At 42.7% G+C, this 26407-nt stretch overlaps 1 protein-coding gene across 1 annotated transcript in view; it reads right to left on the bottom strand.

Moving 5' to 3' along the window:
• The window catches only part of adamts7 (a disintegrin-like and metallopeptidase (reprolysin type) with thrombospondin type 1 motif, 7), a gene marked incomplete at its 3' end in the record, with an annotated part of 95875 nt that overhangs the window by 13254 nt on the left and 56214 nt on the right, over positions 1-26407 (bottom strand). The window contains exons 12-23 of the mRNA XM_083993075.1: positions 25801-25970; positions 25556-25689; positions 24384-24504; positions 22709-22953; positions 21129-21270; positions 18806-18932; positions 16758-16971; positions 12518-14281; positions 11658-11810; positions 9499-9672; positions 7981-8127; positions 6490-6652 (exon numbers count right to left, since the gene is read on the bottom strand). Coding sequence (XP_083849201.1) covers positions 6490-6652; positions 7981-8127; positions 9499-9672; positions 11658-11810; positions 12518-14281; positions 16758-16971; positions 18806-18932; positions 21129-21270; positions 22709-22953; positions 24384-24504; positions 25556-25689; positions 25801-25970 — 3554 coding nt within the window. The remainder of the gene's footprint in view (positions 1-6489; positions 6653-7980; positions 8128-9498; positions 9673-11657; positions 11811-12517; positions 14282-16757; positions 16972-18805; positions 18933-21128; positions 21271-22708; positions 22954-24383; positions 24505-25555; positions 25690-25800; positions 25971-26407) is intronic.

The following is a 26407-nucleotide window of genomic DNA, read 5'->3' as shown; positions in this document are numbered from 1 at the left end:
AGGAGTCCTCCACACAACCCCGTCCTCAAACAACATGAATTATCACTTCAACACTCAGCTTTTGGCTCATGTATCTTTAAAGGAGCCCTTCACATATCCATTTCACAGCGTATTCTCTGTGCAATGGAAATACACGACCTTCTGCTCCATCACTTAACATTCCCCTCACGCATAATCCCTGGTAACTTGAAGAGATGTTTAGGTGTTTCTGATCTGTGTCCAGTTCTAGTCAGGATTCTGGTCCAGTGCAGCATGAGAATGGCTCTGAATTAATACCTGCCTGTGAGCGGTGATGTGGAGTGATACTTCAGGAGATTGGACCAGAATGCAGCAGTGTAGCACATAAATCAATCGAATGCATGTCGAACGCACAGAGTAAAGGTCATATTCTTCACTTAGGGGTAACTTAGTACCGATGTGGATTAGTCAGCAGGTTTTTCAGGCTGTCACGGTGAGTTTGACCTTTGAAAATAAACTTGCAATCTGTCATCTTTGAATCCAGGAGTCCACATTTTAGGAAGTTCTCTCATGTTCACAAGAACAAGACGGATAGAGGGACAACCTCGAAAACACACTGTGTCCTGCTATGCTGTATAGATTTATATTTTTTATATTTAAAGTGAATCATGTCAATCGCAACTGTATAGATATATATTTTTATATTTCAATGAATCATGTTAATTCCAGCTATATAGATTATATATAGAATCATGTCTAACCCTGTAACTATGTAAATGTACTTTTCCTATTATCTAATGGTCCTCTGTCTTTTTGGACTTTTTATGTTAATTGTTGTATTGTTTTGGGGACTACTGATGTAATTTAGCACATGTGCTAAATCCGGTGTATTTACTGTGGGTACTCTAGCACTCACTGTTCATTAATATGCACTGTCCCGACCAAATAAACAAATAAAGTAAAAGTAAGTAAGTAAGGCTGTCTCTGCTGCAGAAGTTACAACAGTCTGAAGAAGTAAAAACTCTGGCTCACGGTCAAACCAGCTGAAAACAAAACCAAGCTTTCCCTCAAAAAAGCTGGGAAAGAAGAACAATCACACTGCAGCACCACACCAAACAAATCCACTGAAATGATGGGTCACACGCGGCCATGTTATCGTACACCTGAAAAATTCATGATAACACTCTAATACCTCTATGCCTTCAAAATGTCAACAAAGCTGGTATCCAGACTCTGCCTGCCTGCCCTCTGGAACACTGATTTCATATCTGATATAAAAAAACACAAATGCCACTGAAGTACATCTGAAAACAAAACTAAAATGAAAACTGTGTTTGAACAACGCAGAAATAAAAAGAGCGAGCTGAAAATGTGATGAACATTTATGGAGATGTTGTCTTCATTTTGTCTTGTGTTATGTGAGTGATGACGTTAAAAAAAATGTTCAAAACTGTCTGAAGACAATTTATACTGAGAAAAATAATCAGCTCCTCTGCAGATAACCTGCGCCTTCAGACACCAACAGAAATACCTGTACACCTCCGCTGCCTTAACAGTCATCGTCTTCAAAGAGCCATGCACATCAAAGCCAGATGCAACTTCAGATAAACTTCAGTCTTCGTGTAGTTAAGTTCTTTGGGAAACAGCGTCACATGGTCTCATGCAATCAAACGCAGATGATGGAAATGTCAAATCATGAATGATGCATTTGAAGGAAAAGGATGCACAGCCTATCATTTACTGTGGTGAATAGTTGCTTTGATTACAAACGTCTCTGGCTCCAAATCTGAGAGAGAGAAGTTGGTACTGTGTTCACTGTAACAAAGAAGAGCTTTGAGGCTACTGTAGTCACTCTCTGACTGGTCTTGTGATGTTGCATCATTAGAGAAGAGCTGGTGGATTTCTAATGATATCAATGCTGCTGCTGCTGACGGCACACTGCTGGTCAAACCATCAGACTTTCTAATAAAATAAATACGCAGTGAAACAAATGATAGTGTATATTGTTCACAAATCATTAAAGGGATAGTTCACCCAAAATTCAAATTGCACTCATTATCTACTCACCCTCATGTCGACTAAGAGCTGTGAGAATTTTCAGAGTCCTCTGTTCCTTCTCTGAGTTACGAGGGGGGGGGGGGGGGGGGTTGTGAATGGATACCAACTTTCTTCGTCCAAAAGACATACCAAAAAACATCCAAATACCTCCATAGTGCAATACAAGACGGACATTACAGACGAGCAGTTTGGAGGTATTTGGATGTTTTTTGGTGTGTCTTTTTGGAGGAAGAAAGTTGGTATCCATTGACAACCGTTATATAGACAAATACTGCTGCGCGGACCCCCCCGTAACTCAGAGAAGGAACGGAGGACTCTGAAAATTCTCACAGCTCTTAGAAATTTGAATTTTGGGTGAACTATCCCTTTAAGGTCTTACTATAGCGAGGGCTTCATCATTTCATCAACACATGCTGTCTCCGACACACTCTCCCTCTAACCACTCGTCCTTCATGACTGTATAGGTTTGAAAAAGGGAATGAGTCACAAACAGAAGTGAAGAATGGATTGACAGTGGGGAAAATAGGTATTGAATGTGTCAATAGACTTGCATGTGGTGAGCATGCATAGAAGCCATGGAGGTTGAGTGCATTACTCATTGTTTTGTTGTTCTTTTACAACTTTATCTGCTGATTCCAGGCCTGTGCTGTGAAGGAGGCTCACCATGGCCAGGTTTTGTGTTCATTGTTCCAGCTCAACAAAACCTCCAGCCCTGGTCAGAGTTAACACGGTACTATGAAGCTGGTTATCAACTTTTGTTTGTTAAGTCCGGCTCTCAGCTTCATGCTCTGTGCGCGTTCACATCAAAGGAGGCGTTTGGCGTCATATGATTCTACTACCGCACAAAATGGGGCGACAACGGGCTGATTTCAGCCAAGAGGAGCAGGTTGTTTTAAAGGGATAGTTCACCCAAAATTCAAATTTCACTCATTATCTACTCACCCTCATGTGGACTAAGGGCTGGGAGAATTTTCAGAGTCCTCCGTGCCTTCTCGGAGTTACAGGGGGTTCCGCACAGCAGTATTTGTCCATATAATGGTTGTGAATGGTGCTCAATGGTGCACACTTCTTCGTTCAAAAAGACACACCAAAAAACATCCAAATACCTCCATACTGTTCGTCTGTAATTTGGATGTTTTTTTTTGCTGCGTGGACCCCCCTCGTAACTCAGAGAAGGCACGGAGGACTCTGAAAATTCTCCCAGCCCTTAGTCAACATGAGGGTGAGTAGATAATGAGTGAAATTTGAATTTTGGGTGAACTATCCCTTTAATGGAGAGTATGACTAATACAAAAAAGCGTGATCGCAGCCTGAAGCAACAGTGTTGCTGCAAATATGACAGGAGGAGGCTGCTTTTAATTTCTGACAGCTGAACATTGCGCTTTTAAATATGGAGCTTTATCCATTTAAACTAAATAAACTGGAGCAACAACAACTGTCCTTTTTAAATTGTGTTTTATATTGTTTTCATATATTTCACTGATTGCAATTATAGAATGCGAGTGTGTTCTATTGAAAGTGAGGCTGGATGTGCGTATGGAAACAGGTTCAGGGTTTTTTTTTAGGTGCTCTACAATCTCATATTTCAAAGACAATACAAAGACCTTTTTAAATGTGAAAACAGTGCAGACGTTTAGGCAGCATACAGGCGAAACATCGAAATTAATTTAGGCTATTCATGGCCACATCAAAATGAAATTATTAACTTTACCGATTATCCATCTGATTATCTGTCCTGCTGCGAGCGAACAACTTGTATCAGTGGCTTCCATAGACTCTATATAAAAGTAAAATATATAGACTATAGCCTATAATGAGCTCCTGACGCTCAGCTCAACGGGTGAGGAGAACATCTGTAGGAGGAGATGCTCAGAGAGAAAGTCAACAGCAGCGGATCAGCGTGATCTCTCCCTCCGGTCCAACGCTGCGTTCTGATCCAGCTCCACTGGACTTTCACAGTAAAAGGTGACACCAGCTCTAGATGAGTTCAATAGTGAAACAGTAACACTTTTATAGCCGATTTTAGGATGAAACTCTGAACATAACCTGGTCGTGGCCAGTTTATGGTGAAATGATGTTCTTTTCACTTCTGGATAACGGCACTAACGGATAAAACGGTGCATTCAGGCACGTCCGTAACCGAGGCCATCAGTATGTTCTGCAAAATACATTTCTGAAGGTCTTGAGAGCTCTTTGTGTTTGTCTTTGCTTTGTGTGACACCTTGGTGATGAGTTGCGTACTTAAGTTGGAATAACGTTTTGTTGGCGGCGCTCTTAAGATTCACAGCTCTAATTCATATTGAAGGTCTTGGCAGCAATTGCCCCAGTTTGACATTATGCTTAATATCCGCGGTGACGTGTGTAAACAGCCAGTGTCTGATGAACAGCCCTGCTTCAAGGTCGGACCTTTTCTTTTGTGTAAATGGTATTTTCATGTGACCCGTAGTCCTGCCGCACTCACTTGACATATGAGGGTCCATCCTTATTTCTCATCTTGACTCGCACCCCCCCCCCCCCCCCCCCCCCCCCCCCCCCCCCCCCCCCACACACACACACACACACACACACACACACACACACACACACCAGTTTGGGCAATTCAGGAGGACTGACCATGTCATCAGTCTGCAGTGTGGGTCATTCCACAGGCCAGCCAGCAGGCTTGAGGCTCTGTGAGCAATGCTTTGGGCCAAAGCAGTGTTTTCAACCTTGGGGTCGGGACCCCATGTGGGGTCGCCTGGAATTCAAATGGGGTCGCCTGAAATGTCCGGTAATTGGTAAAAAAAGAAAGAAAAGAAATTACTGATAAAAATATTTTTTAAACTAATTATTATTCTTTAAAAAAATATGATTTAAAACATCACACACAATCCTAAACAACTGTATTCTTTACTTTCACTTTCTTGAATTTAAATCGAGTTCAAATAAAAGGCAGCATATAAAAATATCTGAGCTGGAACATCTTGATTGACAGGGTCGACCAGAAATTTGTGATGTCAAAATGGGGACACGAGCCAGAAAAGGTTGGGAACCACTGGGCTAAAGGCTACCATCAGCATCGAACATGTTCATCATAATCATCAGCATGCCTGCAGTGTGTCCTTTTGCCTGTTAGACAGTGAGAGCCAGTTAGCAATAAACACAAAGTTCAGCTAAAGCCACTTTGTTATATTTAATCACTGGACAAACTTTGACCTCATGATGGTGCAACATGTAACATTAGCCATTTGTTTGTTACTATGATTCACCTGGAGCAGGACATGATGGTCTGGACCAGATTTCATATTAATAAATCAGGTCGTTGTTGAGTCATTTCACTCCAAACCACAAATGTCAGTCTGCAGGTGTACAGCAGAGGAGAAGTCAAAGGATCAGCATAATCAATACCACTCATCCTCCCATAACTTCATTCATTCATAACCGAGAGACAGAGCAACAGTGCCATCCACTGAGCCAGACAGCCAGCCTGGTACAAGCAGCCAGCCTGGTACAAGCAGCAGGCCCTGGAGTCACAGTGGTCATGTGACACCCTGGGACCAAATATTTACTCATCACATGATACAACATCCAAATGCTAGAAATACAATGTTTTATTTACAACAATTACTCTGTAGTGGCCTGGAGTTGGATTTTGATTCTGAGCCTCCGCGCACCGTGAAATTCTTTGACCGGCGCAAGACAGACTCATGTTTTCATTCATCAAGAATTAAAGTCAGAGGTTGGAAGACGATCAGATACCGTCGTAGTTCCCACCATAAACGGCGATTCGGCGGCGTTATTCTCACGACTCGCCACAAAACCGAAAGTAAAGAAATGCTGGTCGGCTCAACCAGCATTTCCACCACCACTAATAATAACAAAATAACCATAGAGACAAAACTATATATTTATCGAAAATGGGCCCATTAACAAGTGGTAACGTGGATTCATCCACATTAATATGAGACTTTTATTGTCGCGGAATTTTTCGTTCTGCCGATGGAGAAACTCCTCGTTGTCCCTTTAAATACAATTAAATTAAAAAGTGTGATATATATCATTCACATGTTTGAAATAAAGCCTTCATTCATTCACGGTGTGGTGCTGTTGCTACAACTGTTTGGGCAATCTGGACATGGCATGTTGGTAAGTTGGACAGTCATCAGTGTTCAGTGAGCGCAACTACTGGTGTTAGAGCAGCAAATACAGATCAATACAGATCCCTGTGCTTCACAACAGGGATCTGATGAACAGTCAGGGGCTTTTTAACTGAGTCTTTTGAACTGAGCCATCAGCTGAATGCACACGGTCCTGAAGCGCTCTGCAATCACTGCTTTCACTCTGTTGTTAAATTGCTGTTATTACTTGATTCTATTAGAGTTCAGAGATAAACAGAAGAGTAACTCTGTGTAATCTCACATCAATGTAACATACAACTCAGATTGAGTGTATTAGGACAGCAGAGTGTGTGTGATGACAGCTTGATCTACTCACCAGAGGCGGGGCTCTCACACTCCTGGATGTTACACTTGCGGGTGCTCTCAGGCTGCTCCTCCTCCTCACACTGATCTTCATCTACCTCTTCATGCGTCTCGGCCTTGGTGTCCACACATTCGATGAGTCGATGCTGGACTCCGCCTCCACAAGAGGCCGAACACTGCACAGAGAGTTTGGGGAAATGATTCAGTGTTTTGCGGACAAAAAAAAATGTATTCTCATTTTTTCATTGTCAGAACCTCTGGCTTCATTTCTAGTTTTATTTGTTTTCTCATCCAGAAGAACCCCACTCATCCCCACTCATCATGATTAAGACTGACACCGAGTTCAATCGGCTCAACATGCAGTGACTGATCAGTGACGCCCAGAACAAAATGTCATTTCAGTTCATTGCAGCGGACTGACATCAATCATTGTTGTATTTTAGGACCAAACACACCGTTTCTGATCCTGTGTGTATCAAAATTTCCCAAACATAAGAGTGAGGATCAGAGGACACTAATTCAATGATGGTCATAACATAAATGCTGCTGTGGACACAATTCATCTTGATCGTGCTCACACTAATGATATCTTAGACTGTGTTGCCACTGCTGATGTACTTGAGGATTTTAAAAGATGCCTTTGTGGAGAGATATTCAGATAACCATATTCCCCAGTGTGGCCAGGTTATTATGGGATGACCGCCTGCAGCTGTTTGATTGTGTATCGAGTCAACCCCACTGATTGTCGATGATAATGTGGATTGGAGATACAATTGTTACTCCCAGTTGATATGAATTTATCTGTGCGTTTCTAAAAGAAATCCTGCTTTCACAGGACAAAGGAAAGAAAAATAGAGTTTTAGGATTTCATCTATTGCCAGTCAGTCTAAGTAAAGAAGTCAATACAAATACCGATGGAGGGGTCAGAACTCAGCTTGATACACGGCTGACAGAGGCTATCCTTTATTTTATTATTTATTTATATTTTGGTGCTTATCTGGGTCTGTGTCACAGTTTGAGTTTCATTCTGTGGTTATTCAACAACCAGTCAATACATTTCTCTTCATTCCTCTGGTCCCTCCCTCTCTGTAAATGTGTTTCAGAGAAACTGGACCCAAATGCAGACGGACGACAGGTAGCCTATGGTACAGATTAAGATTTTTAGTAGTTTTTGGCTTTTTCTCATGTCAGGGCTTCAGTACAAGAGGGACATTACAGACGAGCAGTATGGAGGTATTTGGATGTTTTTTGGTGTGTCTTTTTGGACGAAGAAACGTGGTGTCCATTCACAACCATTATATGGACAAATACTGCTGCGCAGACCCCCCCGTAACTCAGAGAAGGAATGGAGGACTCTGAAAATTCTCACAGCTCTTAGTTGACATGAGGGTGAGTAGATAATGAGTGAAATTTAAATTTTGGGTGAACTATCCCTTTAAGTGTTACATGTGCCTGTGTGTGTGAGTGTGTGTGTGTGTGTGTGTGTGTGTGTGTCATACAGTACCTGTCCCCACGAGCCAGTCAGCCACTGAGCACATGGCTGGCTGTTACATGATTGGATGTTGCTGGGCTGAAGGTCTCTGTTGCATCGCTCCTCCTCTGGACAGGTGACGATACGCTGCTGCTCCCCTCCTCCACAGATCTCAGAGCACTGAACACACACACACACACACACACACACACACACACACACACACACAAGTACATGCTGTAAAGTCTTGACAGAGTTGAGAGTTTTCAGTATTTATTGACCGTGAATAATCGAGGGACATACAGTAACCACCCACTGCTCGTCTTTCAAAGTTTTGAATGCACTTTCTGGACCTTTTGTAGAAGTCTCTGTTTTATATTCATGTCTGTGCAACAGAAAAACCTCATTCCAGACGTGGAGCTGGCATCACGAACACTGATTGCGACAATTTGGTCTTTTTTGTCCCGTAATTGTTGGTGGGTGATTCAGTTGAAAGTGCAGATTGTCAGACGCTCCATATGTTGATGGGTTCAAATGCTCGTGGGAAGTTTCTAAATCAGAGACGATAACAGCAGCTATTTCCCTGCAGTATGTTTGGATGACACCTGCAGTACGTGTTGTAGTTGACTTCTGAGTTGACTTTTCATTCACAGGATATAAATACAATACATCTTGGAGATGAAGTGCTCAAGATTAATCTCAACAACTCCCACATAAAGGTATCAGAGCAGAAGTTCTACACGTACCATAAATATACAACAAGAGACAGACTGAATGCTGCCTGTGGCTGATTTTCCATCTCAAGCAGCTTTTACCTTTCTATTAAAGGGATAGTTCACCCAAAATTCAAATTTCACTCATTATCTACTCACCCTCATGTCAACTAAGAGCTGTGAGAATTTTCAGAGTCCTCCGTGCCTTCTCTGAGTTACGGGGGGGTCCGTGCAGCAGTATTTGTCCATATAATGGTTGTGAATGGATACCACTTTTCTTCGTCCAAAAAAACACACCAAGTTCCGAAAAAAATTAAATAAGTCTATATTTTAAGCTTGTTTGTAGCGGAAGCTCCCAGTGTCTCGGTTCACTGCTCTTCCTGTGTCAGTGCAAATTTTGCGTGATTTGCACTGACCGGTGGAACAATTTCTCATGTCGGGGCTTCAATACAAGAGGGACATTACAGACGAGCAGCATGGAGGTATTTGGATGTTTTTTTGTGTGTCTTTTTGGACGAAGAAAAGTGGTATCCATTCACAACCATTATATGGACAAATACTGCTGCGCGGACCCCCCGTAACTCAGAGAAGGCATGGAGGACTCTGAAACTTCTCACAGCTTTTAGTCCACATGAGGGTGAGTAGATAATGAGTGAAATTTGAATTTTGGGTGAACTATCCCTTTAAATGATGCTTTGGAATTGAAATGAAAAGCAATAATCACCAGAGAGGTGGAAGGGGATACTGTGCGTCTACCTCACCTTCCATTCTCTCTGTTTTCAGACAGCACTGCATTTGTTTTTCTCATCTCTCTCATTATTTGCTTCACACCACTCACCTGACCCCAGGAGGAGGAGTACCAGTCCAGGCACGGCTGGAGGTTACAGGGTATCTGGGTCTGAGGCCTGGAGGACATGGCCCGGCAGTGGAAAGGTCGTAAGGGCCTCTGATCCCGCATGTCGAAACACTGGACCTCCCGTGATTTAATGCCGCTTTCGCAGTTCTTGGAGCACTGGGGAAAATACATGGCATGATTGTTATTCAAACAGCTTGAGCTGCTGGAGCTTGTAGATATCCAGCGGTAGCAAGTGTAAGGCAGCTGGATTTGCCGCGTGGTTTTAAAGGGCTTCATTGCTCATCCCAGAAGCTTCAGTGAACTGAAGGCAGCTTTAACTGATGGATGAAAGGCTAAATGTTTTCAAGACTGAGCCAAGCAGTCAGTTGCCTCAGATGAACTAACTACATCTGAACCCTGTCATTTATATTACTACAATGTTCACAGAAAAATAACCATAACCTTCACTTTTTCATTTGTGCGTTCAAGGGTTACAGTAGTTCAACATTTTGGCAAATTGGCCCGTTGCCATATAGTCATAGCAGTAGGTTTGTTACCTTTAATTGTCGGTGCAAGCTATTTTTAGAACGGCGCAGAGCCGTGAGCTGCTCCGAGCTACGCTGCGGAGGCTCATGGGATTTCTTGGTTTCCTTAATCAAACTCATCAAATACACAATCCAACAACTCCACAACGCTCTGGTGGACAAGTTGTGACCTGCACATTCACCACACTATGAGATAATAACACAACGTTACCAGATAGAGTTGTTTTAGAGGTAAATACAGAGACTGCTTGATGAAAAACTGCCCCAGACGGGAATGCGCATCAGCAGTTTTGCATGAATTGACCTCTAAAACAACTCTATCTGGTAACGTTGTGTTATTATCTCATAGCGTGGTGAATGTGCAGGTCACAACTTGTCCACCAGAGCGTTGTGGAGTTGTTGGATTGTGTATTTGATGAGGGAAACCAATATATCCCATGAGCCTCCGTAGCGTAGCTCGGAGCAGCTCGTGGCTCTGCTCCGCCGTTCTAAAAATAGCTTGCACCAACAATTAAAGGTAACGAACCTACTGCTATGACTATAGGGATTATGGCAATGGGCCAATTTGCCAAAATGTTGAACTATCCCTTTCAGTGTAAACCTCCCCATTGCAGCTATCAGGGGCTGCTATCAGGCTGCATTTAAAAACTGATATTGTCACACCGGCACGACCCCCAAAGTTTATTGTGTGCTGGCACCTACAGTACAGAGAACCACACTTACATGTTTGGGCTCAGTTCTACAGCTAACGGTACGACTGTTGAACCACTGGCTATAAAACCTCAAGCTGAAAAAAAGTTCTCTGTTGTCATGGTTGCTAGGTGACAGGAACCGCGGGGACAGCTGGTGACGCTCAGCGTAAATCCCCCTCCTCCTTAGATGGGGACACAGCCTCAGTTTCAAACTGAAATCTGGGAACTCATCACAGTGTTTATTTGAAATATTTATTTTAGTATGCAGCCACCTCACTGCTTCTCTGTGCTGCTGTGAAGGGACAGTGATACTGAGAGAAGCATTACAGTTAGTAGGCCTACACAAGGGGGAGCGCCAATACCTCCACTAAATCTCTCTAGCAGACATTTCACTCAAAACCCCAGATTCCAACCTCATGTTAAAAGTTAAAATATCACTTTTTGAAGGCCCTTTTACATATATTTAGGTGTTTGCCTTGCCTTCTGCCCCCAAAATGCTAGAATTGACCAAAACATCTGTAATGTTCAGACTCCCTAGGTTGAAATCCATGTGGTTTTATGAGCTGTTCCCTCAGATGTCTTCCAGTGATGTAACTAGGTTTTGAATTTGCATAATCCCACCCCTACCTGGTACCAGTAGAAGGGGCGGGGCAAGCAGTGGCTCATTTGCATTTAAAGGGACAGACACTGAAAGCAGCCGTTCTGAACAGGGCTGTTTAGAGAGGATGAAAAGAGCTGTGATGTTTGATCCTTGAGGGATTTTGACCAAATCATTTAATTTGTGGAAAGGGGGCATGATATGTCTCCTTTAAAGAACGATAAAGCAAGAAATTTCAGTCTGGACCAAAGTGGCAGGACAAATAGTAGGCCTAAATCTAGTAGAAAAGCTATTTTTCCCAGAATTGGAAAAACATGACCATCTCACCTTACTCCACTCTCCAACTTTCCATGTGGAGCAGGGGCGTAGATAACAGCGCTGAGCTGGTGGAGGCCTCTTGGCTGGATCACAGTCAGAGTCTGAGCCGCTGCTGCAGGCCAACGTCCTCCAGACTGCACCCAGGCCACAGCTGGTGGAGCACTGAGCACACATGTAGGAACAGGACAGACCTGCTTACATTTCATGGATTTGGGCTGAAATGAATACATAATAACCCACATGGATGCAGGGGTGCAGATCTGATGTTAGGATTGGGGGGGACACAAAAGTGATTTTTTTTTTTCCCGTATGCAGCTCATAACATGCCAGCATAAATCACAACTTGGTAGAGGCTCACCATATCATTCAAAACGTACTGCACAGGGAATCATTTACCTTTCTTGTTTATTTGTCCTAAACAGCAAACAGCACGTATAACTGCTGTTGTAAAAAAAAAAATTTTTTTCTAAAATGTGAAGAATGTGAAGTCTGAAAATACATTTGTTCAATTTTGAATAATTTGGGGTATTTTTATTGGGGGGGACAATTCATGTTTTTCAGAAATTGGGGGGGACATGTCTGATCTGCACCCATGCACGGATGCAATGTGCATCCTCTCACATTTTCATATGTAAATGAATGAAAATTCCTTAACTGGGAGGGTGAGAGGAGAAATTGCGACAATAATTCAAACTATGAACTGACATTAGTTTCACTGACAGCAGGTGAAATTCTATCTACAAAGAATTTAGCTCAATATGTGCAGAGACCCAAACAGGATGCATGTGTCTACATAACAGAGGCAGACAGAGACATAAATAGTGCGACGCAGCTGGGGCTCGGTGGTGTGTGGACTGGTGCTGACTCACTGCGCTCCAGTTGCCGGTGACCCAGAAGGCAGCGGTGGCCGAGGAGGGGGGAGGGGCTGGCGGGAGGAGCACAGCAGGTGTGGGCCGGCCCGAGGGCTTTGCCGGTGTCGTTCCGCTTTGAGGAGCGGCTGCTGAGTTTGTTGGAAGCTGAGGCGAAAGGCCGGGGTCGCTGCTGTTCATCACCGGGGGGACGACTATTTCATTGTAGTCAAAACCGGCTGAATCAAACAGCGGCGGCTCTGGGGATGTGGAGCCTGTTCCGCTTGTTTCGGTGACAGCAGGTTTTGTTGGCGTCTGTTCCATCTGAGCTGGCGGGAGATCAGCTGGAGGAGGCTGAGTGGCTCCCTCCAGGTCTGGAGGAGGTATGGTTTCTGTTCCAGTTAACAGCGTGGAGTCCTCGGTGGCCTCTCGGTTACCTGGGCTCAGCGGGGAGGGAGTGGGGAGAGGAGAGGATGTCTGGGAGGCAGGAAGCGAGGGTGTACTGAGGTCGAGGTCAGCATCCCAGGAGTTATCCCTGCTAGTGCCATATAACAAATTAAAAGTTCGATCCAAGTCCTCCAATGTGAAGGCAGTAGGCAATATTATTGATTGACCGGTTGCTTGAGGTATTGAAACACTTTCATCCAGCTGGACTTCAGTCTTGACCTGAATTATAGTCTCTGGCGTGGGAGAGCCTTCGGGTTCTGGACTCTCTACTGAGACATCTGGACCTGACGTGGCTTTTTCACCGAGGCTGTATTCATAATCATCACCTATGTCTCCGTATGTCTCCTGAGCTCTCACTGTGGTAGAGTCAATTGAACTAATTATTGTTTGATGTCTGGGAGTGGGAGAGACATGCTTTGGTGTGACGGTGACATGCACCATGGGATTTTCCTCCTCGGTGGAATTGTCGTAGTTATTTTCGGCCTCCTCCCCATATTGTTCCCGTTCCACATCCTGTGTAGGCTCCTCTGTCGGGGAATCCAGACTAGGCATTGCGCTGCTGCTTTCAGGCCACCCCTCATTGTCGTGTGTCTCTTTCTCTGTTTGTGAATGCTGAGTTGTAGACATCGGCGGGGAGTGGGTGGTGGACACCGGCAGGAGATAATCCTCAGACAGGAAGTCGTCCAAAGTTTCAGAGTTACTTTCAACAGGCTCCTTTGTTGCTGCATTTTCACCGTCCTTCACCTTGTCCTGCTCTGTGGTCTGTGGCTCTGCGGGGTTCAGAATGACAGCGGTGGTCTTTGAAACAGTGGGAATAACTGAATTAGCCGCGGGAGCTCTTGTAGTTTCAATAATGGCATATTCTTCGTCTCTGCGGGTCAGGTCGTCCTCCTGTGGAGCGTCTAATGTCTGATCTTTCCCATCGCCCTCAAAGTCGTCCGATAAGTCTTCATGGAAGTTGATAAAGTTATAGTCGTAGTAAAAGTCATCAACTTGAACACTGTTCTGGTCGATGTTCTCGATGTTATTGTGGTAGTGAAAATCTCCCTCCACTATGTTATTCAGGTCATTGTGGTTTCTTGGTTGGGCTCTGGTGGTGCTGAATTTGGGAGGAGGTTTGGCTTCGGGTATTGAGTTAATTTCGTTGAGCACCTCTTTGCTGGACCAGCCGCTTCCGGACCAATCGATACCTCCAAAGTTATCCACGACCTGCGGACAGTCCTGAACGGAACAGGAGCTGACGGCGACGGGTTTCTTTTGGGGGTCACAGTCGGACCCTGTGTTTCTAGAGCAGGACACACTACGGTGACGCTCTCCGCTTCCACAAGTCAGTGAGCACTACAGGGAGAGAAAAGGGAGAACAAAACTGATTACATGGGTCCACTGGTTGGCTTTAAAGGAATAGTTCACCAAAAAAACGAAATTCTGTCATTGACTCACCCTCATGCTGATGAATACTCCGGAGTAGTTTTTTATTCCTCAAAGTGCATCTGGAGACCCGGGAGGGGGGGGGATCGTAGTCTAACGAAATCCTTATATGAGAGTCAATAGCACCCGAGACAAAAAGGTCCATAAAACTACACAAAAAGCTTATAATATTCCTCCACACTGCTCGTCTGCTGCAATCCAAGTGTCCTGAAGGGAGATAGTCCAGAGTTTACTGGAAACGACGTCATTTAGAACATTTTTACAGCCTAAACAGTCCTGTATTGAACTTGCCTGGTGTGCGCTCTTGCGTTCACATGCTTGAACGTCAGAGCGCAATACAGGACTGTTTAGGCTATAAAAATGTCCTAAATGAGGTTGTTTCCAGTAAACTCTGGACTATATCCCTTCAGGACACTTGGATTGCAGCAGACGAGCAGTGTGGAGGAATATTATAAGGTTTTTGTGTAGTTTTATGGACCTTTTTGTGTCGGGCCCTATTATTCTCATACAGTATAAAGTTTTGGTTGGACTACGAACCGGCCTCCCGGGTCTCCTGATGCACTTTGAGGAATAAAAAACTACTCCGGAATATTCATCAGCATGAGGGTGAGTCAATAATGACTGAATTTCATTTTTTGGTGAACTATTCCTTTAAAAACACTGTACAGTACATCAACATAAAACTAAGCAGTTCAATATAACCTGAACAGATGGTATTCCTGGAGGAAAAAACGTATATATTTATATATTTTTAAGTAGACAAATCCTTCACAACATATCCTAATGTGGATACTGTATGTGCTGCCAAAGGCTTCTGTTTGTCTAGACTCCCTGACCACAGCCTGGCAGCAGTGCGGGGATAATCCCTCCTAAAGTTTTTTAAGTGAGCCTCAAAAACTTCAGAACCAATTAGAGAAGGCCTGAGTCAGGAGTGAGAGCTTGCACTTGTCAATCTATACATGACTGCTCTCCTGGTCCACTCGCATGGAGGCTTCAGGCCTGGCTCATTGCAAGAGGCCTTGGAGACAAGCTGAAGGATCGCCCAGGGACTGTGAATCATCGAGGGGGAGGGTGGGAGGGGGGGCATGAATGTGTCGACCAGATTTCACAGCAAAACCTCAGAACTACAAATGTCAAGCCACTGGTGATGTAAGAGAAAAAGTCAGGGAGTAGCAAGAACTCATTCTTTTTTGTCTGTGATTTTTGTCGATCCATTAACACCAGTCATTTCAGTTTGGACACTGAGTCTTATGCCCACGTTACCTCTGCTAAGGCCATGATGTAACCATGGCTTAAAATAATGAGGTGCAAAGTGAGAGAAGGATCAGATAGAATCAGAAAGTTCAGCCCAGGATGAACTCTGTTAATGAGGCTGTAAAAGCTCTTAACAGGCTTCTAAATGTGTGTCTCTCTTTATTTGGACCCCCATTAGCTTCTAATAACCTAAGATGAGGAAGTGTCTTAAAGGTCAAATCATTAAGATTTTAAACAAGTTGTATCTGTGTGTGAAAAACAGAGATGTTTATAAAAGGTCATGACCTCTGTAGTTACTACTGTGAGGGTCTGAGCTAATCTGCTGACTACATGCTATCAGCTATAACAAATCATCTTGACCACTAAAGGTGAATCTAATGTGCACTAAAATGAACTCTGTCTGTAAATTTCTCAAGATGTGACTATACGTCTGTGCTGCATGTTCTGCCAAAAACAACAACTACAACAACTTTTCCAATGATGGGTAAATCATTTAAAGGGATAGTTCAACATTTTGGCAAATTGGCCCATTGCCATGATCCCTATAGTTATAGGAATAGGTTTGTTACCTTTATTTGTTGTTGCAAGCTATTTTTTAGAACGGCGGAGCAGAGCCGCAAGCTGCTCAGTTTTGTTTCTGAGGCAAATGCAGAGACTGCTTGCTGAAAAACTGCCCTCGACAGGAACGTGCATCAGCGGTTTTGCATGAATTTCCCTCTAAAACAACTCTGTCTGGTAACGTTCTGTTATTATCTCATAGCGTGGTGAATGTGCAGGTAACAACTTGTCCACCAGAGCGTTTTGGAGTTGTTGGATTGTGTATTTGATGAGTTTGATGAGGGAAAACCAAGAAATCCCATTAGCCTCTGTAGCGTAGCTCTGAGCAGCTCACGGCTCTGCTCCGCCGTTCTAAAAATATCTTGCACTGACAAATAAAGGTAACGAACCTACTGCTATGACTATAGGGATTATGGCAATGGGCCAATTTGCCAAAATGTTGAACTATCCCTTTATCATAATCCACACAGGAAGAGCTTTTCAAAAGATGGCTGGAAGGATTTTAGGTGACAGAATTTTGAACAATTTTGAAATGGCACTGCTGTCCACAAACCCAATCCCAACTCATAGCCACCTTTGACCAGCTGCCGGTGCTCCAGTCTGCTGGGCAGGGGATGTGTGTGTTGCAGGAGGACAGAGATTCAGGTTTGGGCATGTGTTGACATTCACTGGGCTGCAGGGCTTCCTGCTCCTCGGAGCTGACTGCCTGGATGCACAGCACTGTCCTTTTTGTCAGACCAGAGCTCCCACAGCTTGCTGAGCATTTCTGCCACTCCCCGGCCCACCATCTGAACACAGACACACAAAAGATGAAAAGATTTCCAATTTAATTGTTGACTCTTGCTGGGAAAAAAATAACAATATATTGCAGCTGCATAAAAAAGCAACTGACTTGCAATTACAGCTTTAGATGAGATTGATTGTATTGGACACCACTACACAATGTCCACATTGTGTCTTCAGTGTTTCTGTGGTTTATGGTCAATAGCAATGTCTCTGGTTTGTCCTCACTGAAATTATGCCTGAAAATCTTCAGCTGCCCAGTGATGAAGAACACTGGTACAAGCAAAACACCAACGTCACAACAGCCATTACTGAGAAGTTGACTTTGTAAAAGTTTAATAGAGACAGACAATGGAACAGACCGGGACTGTTGCTCTTCAATAGTGCAGTGTATGATGATGGGACTATGGATGGGAATGAGCTCTCTAGCTAAATCCGGCATATTTACATTAAATAATTGTTTTTAAGTTCATGAATATGTGGAGTCCCATTTCAAATAAACCAATAAATGGGAAAAAAAAAGAGTTGAAATGATGTTTGTTTCAAAGCTCAGCATTACTCAAAGTTTTTGGTGTCAAAAAATTATATTTCAATTATTTATAATATATTTCAGTACTGGGTTGTGGCTAATTCCTGGTTTATGATAAACTATATTAATTCTGTGCTTTGACACTATACAGAAAGTCAGTCAAAACAAACATTACATACAGAGAATCATTACACACAAAATAGCTCATTTCCAAACAGCAGAGTGTTTCATCTTCAATAATATAGCTCCAGCTGTCTACAGGTTCCCACTGAGCAGTGGGAATGCTTTGTCGCGGATCACTTGAATTGAAAAATCAGCAACACTGAAAGTATTGTTATTTTCATGAAATTGTTCACAGTTAAAACCAATTTCTTTGGTTTTTATTATTGCTTATTGCTGCTGCCTGACATTAAGGAAACAACCTGCACATTGTCCTTCCAGCATTAATTGTAACATCAACAGAAATAATGAACAAATCTTGGTGCTTTTTCTGTTACAATGGAACTGATGCTGATCTGAAAAACAAAACAAAACCAAAAAAGTTTCTTGGAAATTGAGAGTAAATTGTGTTCCTTTACTACTGATACCAAGGCAACAGGCATCACTTTGATGCAATAAAATGTGTGGGAGTAACAATATCTGAGGAGTGGTGAGACTTTGATCTCAGTGAAGTAACCGACCAGCTGTGTCCAACCAGGATGTCAAGAGGTTGTGCTTTCAAAATAACGGTAATTTGTCCTTCATTGTGGGAGACTGAACAAAACAAGATGCAATCACAGAGTGGAGGTAGAGATGTAAGAGGAAATAAGTTTTATTCTAGTCACCTTTGTCCCTAAGGTGCCCCCACTCCTCACTCCCTTTACAGAATGGTCCACCAACATTATGTATAAAAAATAATGCAATCATCAAGACAAGAGTAAGCGAAGCAAAAGGTTTGCTAATCTGAAAGGACAAAATTCACCACAAGTTTAAACCACCTGTTAATATAATGTAATGTTCTGGTAGCTGTTATAAAAGTGTAATTTCATGTATGTGAAATCTAGAGCGATGAAGGTGATGCTAAAGTTTGTAATCGTACCTTTTAAACTGGCCATGGACACTAACTGTATTTCCCAGTGGTTGGAAATACAGTTTCATTTTACATGATATGTTGCAATTATCAAATGATTTCAAATTTTTATTTCTTTGTGCTAAAATCACCTAATAAAACTCTGACTGGTGGTTACCGTAACTTTGGGTTTGGTAAGGTTGAATCATTATATTATAGAAGCTAGAAGAAGAGTGTGTGGGTGTGCACGCTGCTCACTCACATGGCTGGACATGGATCCTTGCTGCAGCTGGTTTGGTTATCATCAGGGCGGGTTAAAGGGTCACACAAGTTCTCCTCCACTATCCCAGTTGTCTTCTCCACACAGTGGACAATCTGCCTCTGCACACCTGGAATGGTGATGAAGAATGACAGCAACACATGTCGACATTATAAACCATGGATTCAACACTAAACACTTACACCAACTGCACATTTTTAACATGCAAATGACTGGTAAGTGCACACACATGTTTGAAGGCTTTCAAATAAAAATACAACCATCAATGCAACTGTTCAAACACAACTTTAATCCACTGTTTGTGAGCTCGGTCTCCCATTTCTATAAATATCTTAAACCCACATGTTATAAAATCACATTGTGACAAACCACGTTTCTGTCTTTCCTGAGCAGATTCTAAATCTTTCCATCTGAAATAAAATAAATTGGACAGAAACATTTCCTGTTTGCCGCTCTGAGAAGTGCCACATCCAGGTTTCAGAGAGCATTAGACAAAGCAGTACATAAAAGAGCTTGTCTCCTAAGGCAGTGACAGATTTATCTCCTCCTGTGATCCCTCTCTCCATCATTACTCTAACCCTCCTGAGGGGATTTCCATCCCATCAAAGCAGGAGACACCTCTCACCTCGCTGTGTCCCTTGTGCAGGGCCCGCTGAGGGCCGCGCTGTGTGTCTGATAGCTAATTTACACTTTCAAAGACATCGCATAAAGGACAAGGTAGCTCCAGATTGAGGTGGGAGGAGAAGAAACTGCATGGAACACTCAGAGTCATGTGGATTACTTGGCCTTTTTGGCCACTTGAACAATTACTGATTTGCAGTCTCACACTGGTAGACCCTGCTGCTCGCCAATGCCTTTTGAATCTGGGCTTTGTCCGCTGAAATGCTAATGCTAATTAGTATTTGGCTAAGTGGAATAGAAAGTGGAATTTTTTTTTATTTGATAGCACACAGACAGACAGGAAAGGGGGAGGCAGAGAGAGGGGGAATGATATGCAGGAAAGGTCTGCCCGACGCGGGATTTGAACCGGGGACGCCTGCATTGAGGACTGTAGCCTCTACATGGGGCGGCCGCTTTAACCACTGCGCCACGCACTGCCCCAGAAAGTGGAATTTCTAAAGGGCACATGGGTTGATTTTGGTGAGGAAAACATATCACATGAGGAGACCAGGTTTTCCCCCACAATAATAATGAGGATGGAACTGGATGAAGCCGGTGTTGATGCTATTGCTATTACAGTATGTAAAGTATTTACAGTAATAAGCTTCCCCACCAGATCCAAATACCTGAGAGATTTAAGCGATGTTCGAAACCAACAAAAACAAGCCCACAGGCAAAAACTACTTCCACCGACATACACAGATGTTACATCTGCAAACCTGCAAACTGAAAAGACAGAAACATCAAAACTGTTTAGCTAATTTGTGCTTCACACTGTGCAGAGAGGCAACTAAACAAGAAAAACACAGCAAACTGTGGGAGGATTTAGGGACAGATGGGTGAAGACTGCAGACAGAGCAGCAGGTGAGAAACAGTGAGGTGAACCTTTGATCAAATAAACCTCCTACACCTGAGATGGATGGAGATCTTTTTGTTGTTGTTGCCATTTTTAAATAACCACATGCCTTATTTAACACTAATGAGGTTGGGACACAGTGGTTGCATTAGGACTGAATCAGAATCTACTGTACAATCAAATAACTGGATGCTTATTAAAGCATCCCTCTTAGGCTGAATTAGCAGTATTAGAAAATATCTGATTGTTGTGTGTGTAAGTAAAAAACCTAGAAAGAAACACATGCTCACTAAACTTCAGGTGTTTGAAGCAGGTTTATGTTAATTTTTTTCAGACTCTAAGTCAACATTAGAATAATCTAAAAACTGCACAGAGAAATTCCTTTTCACTGCCTTTTGTCATTCTGGTGAAAGGACAACATTTCACTCTAAGAGTCATACACAAAAGGAAACCGTCATGAAAAATCATCAGTGGCTTCATAACAAGAGATTTTCCTTCTTCTTCTACACAGGCAGTCCACAAAAAGGGGGCAGCAGGGTTTCTTCTCACTATAACATTCATTTTAAAATAGAAAATGACCATAAAGGGAAACTACTGAGAAATACCTCTTGGAACTGTTTCCTGCACTGTATCATCACACTTTCATTTGATTTTATTCTAATTTTGTCCAAATTCTGATATTATGGAAACTTTGGTCCCACCTTTGTGCTACAACACAACCATGCACTTGGTTCTTGAAGACATCAATTGATGAATTGACAAACCACCATCAGTGGTTGTTTCTCTTACCTGCTCCACAGGTAACGCTGCATTCAGTCCATGAACCGTATTTCCAGAAGAAAAGGGAGACGGGGACGTCGTCGTCCTCTGAAATGTTTAACCTGATTGTGTACTCGTACCGCACTCCTGGATTGGTCTCCTGAAACAGAAGCTTTAACACACAACACACGCGACATCAACAACATATTCTGCCAAATGCACAGAAAACTACCGGGCAAGATATTCCCAGAAATAGGGAGCCAGACCTTAAACCAAAAATATCTTCTAGTTTGTGTTCCTGCTTCAAATATGACAATAATAGTGATGTGTGACTCTTGAGAGGATGTTAAACAGGTGACAGAGGTAGAAAGGTAAGGTCTTCAAATCAGCGATGATGTGCAGAGTGCTCTCTGATTGTCTTTCTGCTTCAGTACATTACTGCACTGAAACCACAAAAAAACAAAAACATTTATTATGCCGTTTCCAATCTGTGTGTTTTTTTTTTTCACCTATCAAAATCCGTATCCATCCCAGCTTCTGCTTCCTGGGCTAAAGGATATACTAGCTCAGAGGAAGGGCCCTGATGCTCCAGGAAACACAACTTAAATATGTTTGTGGGATCACAAGTTAAAGCTGTGTGCTAACTAGACTAGCGCAAACAAACAAGACACATCTCTAGCATACACCAAAGTTCCCAAAGGGTTTGTTTTGTTGTTTTGTTGGCCACTTCTTTTCCATGTGATTAACATGCTGACAGGAATTCATTTCAATTTCTCTCTGAACATGCAGGCAGTTTCCACTCTTTATAAAGAAACACTCAAAGCATTAAAGGGGACATGTTATGGAAATATCACTTTTTGAAAGCTCTTTAAAGCAGAAGTAACCGGAATGTTTGTGTTAATATAAGTATTAAATAGTTCTATCTTCTGACAGCAATCACTTCTATAGAGTGTTTGGTCTGAAACACGGGTCTGTCAGTCACTCTACTCTGCTGTAAGCCGAGGAGAAAACTTTCCTTGTATCCTACAACCTTTATCCAATGAGGAGAGAGAACGGCATAAAGGGGCGGTCCTCTCTGTGTGTGCAGCCAAGGGATGTGCGTGAATGTGGTGACGTAGGGACGAGGGCGGAGACTGCTAACTCCATCTGCTGACAAGAAGTTAGCCAAAACCACCGGATCGCTTACTTCTGCTTTAACATATATTTAGGTGTTTGTCTTGCCTTCTGCCCCCAAAATGTGAGAATTTACAATAAAAATCTGTAATGTTCAGGCTCCCTAGGATGAAATCTATGTGGTTTTATGAGCTGTTCCCTCAGTTGTCTTCCAGTGATGGAACTAGGACTCGAATTTGCATAACCCCACCCCTACCTGGTACCAGTAGAAGGGGCGGGGCAAGCAGTGGTTCATTTGCATTTAAAGGGACAGGCACTGAAAGCAGCCGTTCTGAACAGGGCTGTTTAGAGAGGATGAAAAGAGCTGTGATGTTTGATCCTTGGGGGATTTTGACCAAAGCATGTCACAGACATGTCTTTAAGACATCTGGGAACTATTTGAATTTGTGGAAAGGGGGCAGAATATGTCTCCTTTAAGTTAGGCTGTTGAGTCGTACCTGAACCCACAGTGGCTCCATGGTGGGCCCCGGGGACGTCAGGTTTTCCAGGTGGCCAGTCCTGACGTAGGTGAACACGGTCCCAGCCGCCTTGTACTCCCCATTCCACTGGATCGTCCAGCCGCCGTTCAGGAAGTACTTGTTAGGGTTGTCGCTTCGTAGCGCCAAGAAATTGCCAGCTTCAGCCACCTCCTCAATATGGATGTCCCGCGCTCCCTCAGGGATCAGCCCAATGTCTACGTAGCCTAGAGGACACCATGTCTTATGAGAGGGAAACTGAAGCACAGAGTCGACAAACAGAAAATCTTCCCCATGAGCCGCTCCTTCTTCTTGTGGCCAAGACAATGATCTTCAAAAACTTCATGAAAACATTTATCTGTCAGGTTGTTGTGCGTTGATCACAGCAGCCGTTTGAACAATGACATTAACAATGACAGTACATCCTCCATCAAGTTCATGATCTGTAAATGTTCGGTAACACTTTACTTGAATAGGTATTCACAAGATTGACATAAAACTGTCATAACCATGACATAACAGCTGTCATAAACATCAATGAATACTTATGACAGCTGTGGTTAAGTGTCATTCGGTAAGTTATGTCACTTTTGATGCAAAGTTGACATTGTTTGAGATGTCCTTGTTATGAGAACTTGACATCATTTTTAAAGTTTGGCAATTAGGTCTGCTATGACAGTTTAAATTGTCTTTATGTCAAGTTGTCAGAACAAAAACATCTCAAATAATGTCAACTTTGCATTAAAAGTGACATAACTTACCGAATGACACTTAACGACAGCTGTCATAAGTATTCATTGATGTTTATGACAGTGTTATGTCAATCTTATGAATACCTATTCAAGTAAAGTGTTACCAAATGTTCAAATACCTTTAATGTTCCTCATCAGGTGAGGAGTGAGGATAGAGGAGGTTGGGGTGGAGAACCAAGTTTTTCTTTTATAGAATGTTTATAATACCAGCTGATCTGGTGGACGTGTGAACAGCTTCACTGTCTCATGAATAATAATGATTCATAACACTGAAAATCATTTAGGCAGCCTGTGGAAATGAATGACACTACTAATAATAGCACTGACGTTATTCATGTCAATTCATAAGAATATTACAGGCATAAGCATTTAGTAATGTATTTGTCTATGACTATAACTCATCTTACAGGCTCCTACAAGTGATGGCTGGTGTATAAACACATAATTAATGACTAGAGAGTGAAAAACTGCTTGTAGTGAGAGGGTTATTGTTTTGGGCACATACTGTACATCAACAACATGTCCTCATGACTGCATACAATAAAAATTTGCATTATTTGTGTCATTCCCATGAGTCACATTCTGCGATGCTCTGACATCAGCTGTCAGTCAAACTGATGCCTGGGGGATTTTCCTTTCAGGCTGTTTGTCAGTTGTGATGCTGCATCTTGATTTATTATAGTCTCCTAAAAGTCAAACTGCAGTTTGTGAGGACGTACTGGTTGTAAATAAAGTTCCTCACTCACCATCGTGTGAAGAGCCATGTTAGCTAAACTGAAAGCTTCCTAGATTCCTGAGCTAAATGGAATTAATCTATAATTTGTTCTCTTATCATCCCCTGTGATTTTTCTACTGTAACATGTCAAAATGTCTTCTGCCAAAACCAACAATGGAAAGACACATACCAAGTCCTTCACTCTCCTCAAACGTCCTCTTCACAGTTGTACAGGTTGAGCCGTTACCATGACACACACCGCAGCGATCCTCCACAGCGCTGGACTCAATCACATTGTCACATCCTCTGTTCTGTAACAAAGATGTGACAAAATGAATCCCGCAAGGTCACATCTACAGAGTAGACCTTACAGCAACTACACAACAATGGCTAAATAAGACTGAAATTCTCATGTTTTCTTCCTGATTGACAAATAGTTCTCATCTGTCAGTCACATAGGAACTGGAAGAACCTTTGTACAGCATCTGCTCACGTGTCACATCCCTTTGTAAGAGCCACAAGAATAGCACGGAGCACTCTGCGCCTTCACCTCGCCGCATGTACCTCTGACTCACTCACACATGGCAGGTGGTGCAAGTGAAAGCCCCTGACTGGTGTTCTGTGCTGCTTTATCTTTATTTTCACACCCCATGCTGCGGCGCTGCTTCCACCTGCTGCAGTTAAAGGCACAATATGTAATTAAAGTCTAAACAAAGGAAGTGGTGAAGGAACCAGCCAAATCTTTCACTTACATAAAGCTGCTAATGACGCAGTGTAGAAAATACTCTGGTATTAGGAGACACTGAGCATTCAAAGTAATATTTTGTTAAAGATTTTGTTGTTAAATATTTTGGCAAATTGGCCCATTGCCATAATCCCTATAGTTTTAGGAGCAGCTTCATTACCTTTAATTGTCGGTGCAAGCTGTTTTTAGAACGGCGGAGCAGAGCCGTGAGCAAAAGGAGGCAGGTGAGGTGGAGAGCATGCGGATGTCTGACAAAAATGTCACAAAATGTCATGAAATCAGAGGCTGAGGTCTGTGATTACTGTCCACTCAGTATCTGGATCAGTGACTGGTATTTTGGCCCGGGGTGACTGGGTGATAGGCAAGAGCAGGTGGTTATCTTAAGAGATAACAGCCACCACATTTTTCTATTTACAAGCTCATTTTCATGCAGAATGTCAAACGTACAACACTCGCCTGCAGTCAGAACAAGGTGAGGGTCAACTCAACATACTGCATGACTAACAAAGCAGCCATGCAATGAGCAGAATAAAAGGATGGAGGAAGAAGAGACAACATGATGTATGAATAATTTATCAGAGAATATATGGAATAGGAAGGAGGTCCAGTACGAATACCTTACAGATGCCATTGATGCACATTTCTCGGCTTTTGTTGCCTTCGTAGCACGGCGTCCCGTCGGTGACTGCATCACGCATCTTTTCGGAGAAGTGCTCGTTGAGTGGGCGGCAGTGCAGCTCACAGGGGTTGACTGGTCGTTGAGTTATAGAGAAAAGATAAAGGTGTGTTGGATGAACATATGCTTTTACAATAAGTCAGGGTGTGCTTTTCATCGTGTCAAAGTCAGATTTGATGTGCTCACCTCTGTTGATAACTGCCTCCCACTTGTAGAAGTTGCCCTTGTAAGGCATGGTGTTAAAGTGACTGCACTGCGTGTCCCTGAAGCTGGGCAGGTCATGAGGACACGGGCTGACGTTACAGATCTTGTATCTCCGTCGTTCTCCCAGACAATACTTTCCTCTGTTCTTAGGGCTGTGAGATGAGTCAGAGAAGTTGTAATTTCAATGCTGCTCATTGACTTTCAAATTAAAGACAACAATTATGATATGGTGAAAATGGTGAAGTGAAGAGCTGACATGTTAAAGATATGTATTTGAAGTTACATTTGCATGATAGGCATGAAAGGCTTTTTTTATTTATAGTAGAAAATAGTTTTTTACACTTTACTTTTCCAACTACAACATGGGCCATGACATGTTTACAATTAATAAAAAATCATATAGAATTTTAATATGCATGTTGTTTTAAATGTGCACAAATAAATTAAATATATATTTAGATTAAGATTAATACCTGTTAGAAATTCATGTGTTTGTCTGGTGATATGAGGATGTTATGTATCACACAAGTTCATTTCCAGATTGACTAAATCCAGTCAGAAAACACTTTTATCTCACATAAAAGAGGAG

The sequence above is a fragment of the Trachurus trachurus genome (genome assembly GCF_905171665.1).
Source record: "Trachurus trachurus genome assembly, chromosome: 3".
NCBI classification, from domain to species: Eukaryota; Metazoa; Chordata; class Actinopteri; order Carangiformes; family Carangidae; genus Trachurus; species Trachurus trachurus.
The sequence above is the reverse complement of the archived record's forward strand: the minus strand, read 5'-3'. Positions and strand labels throughout refer to the sequence as shown.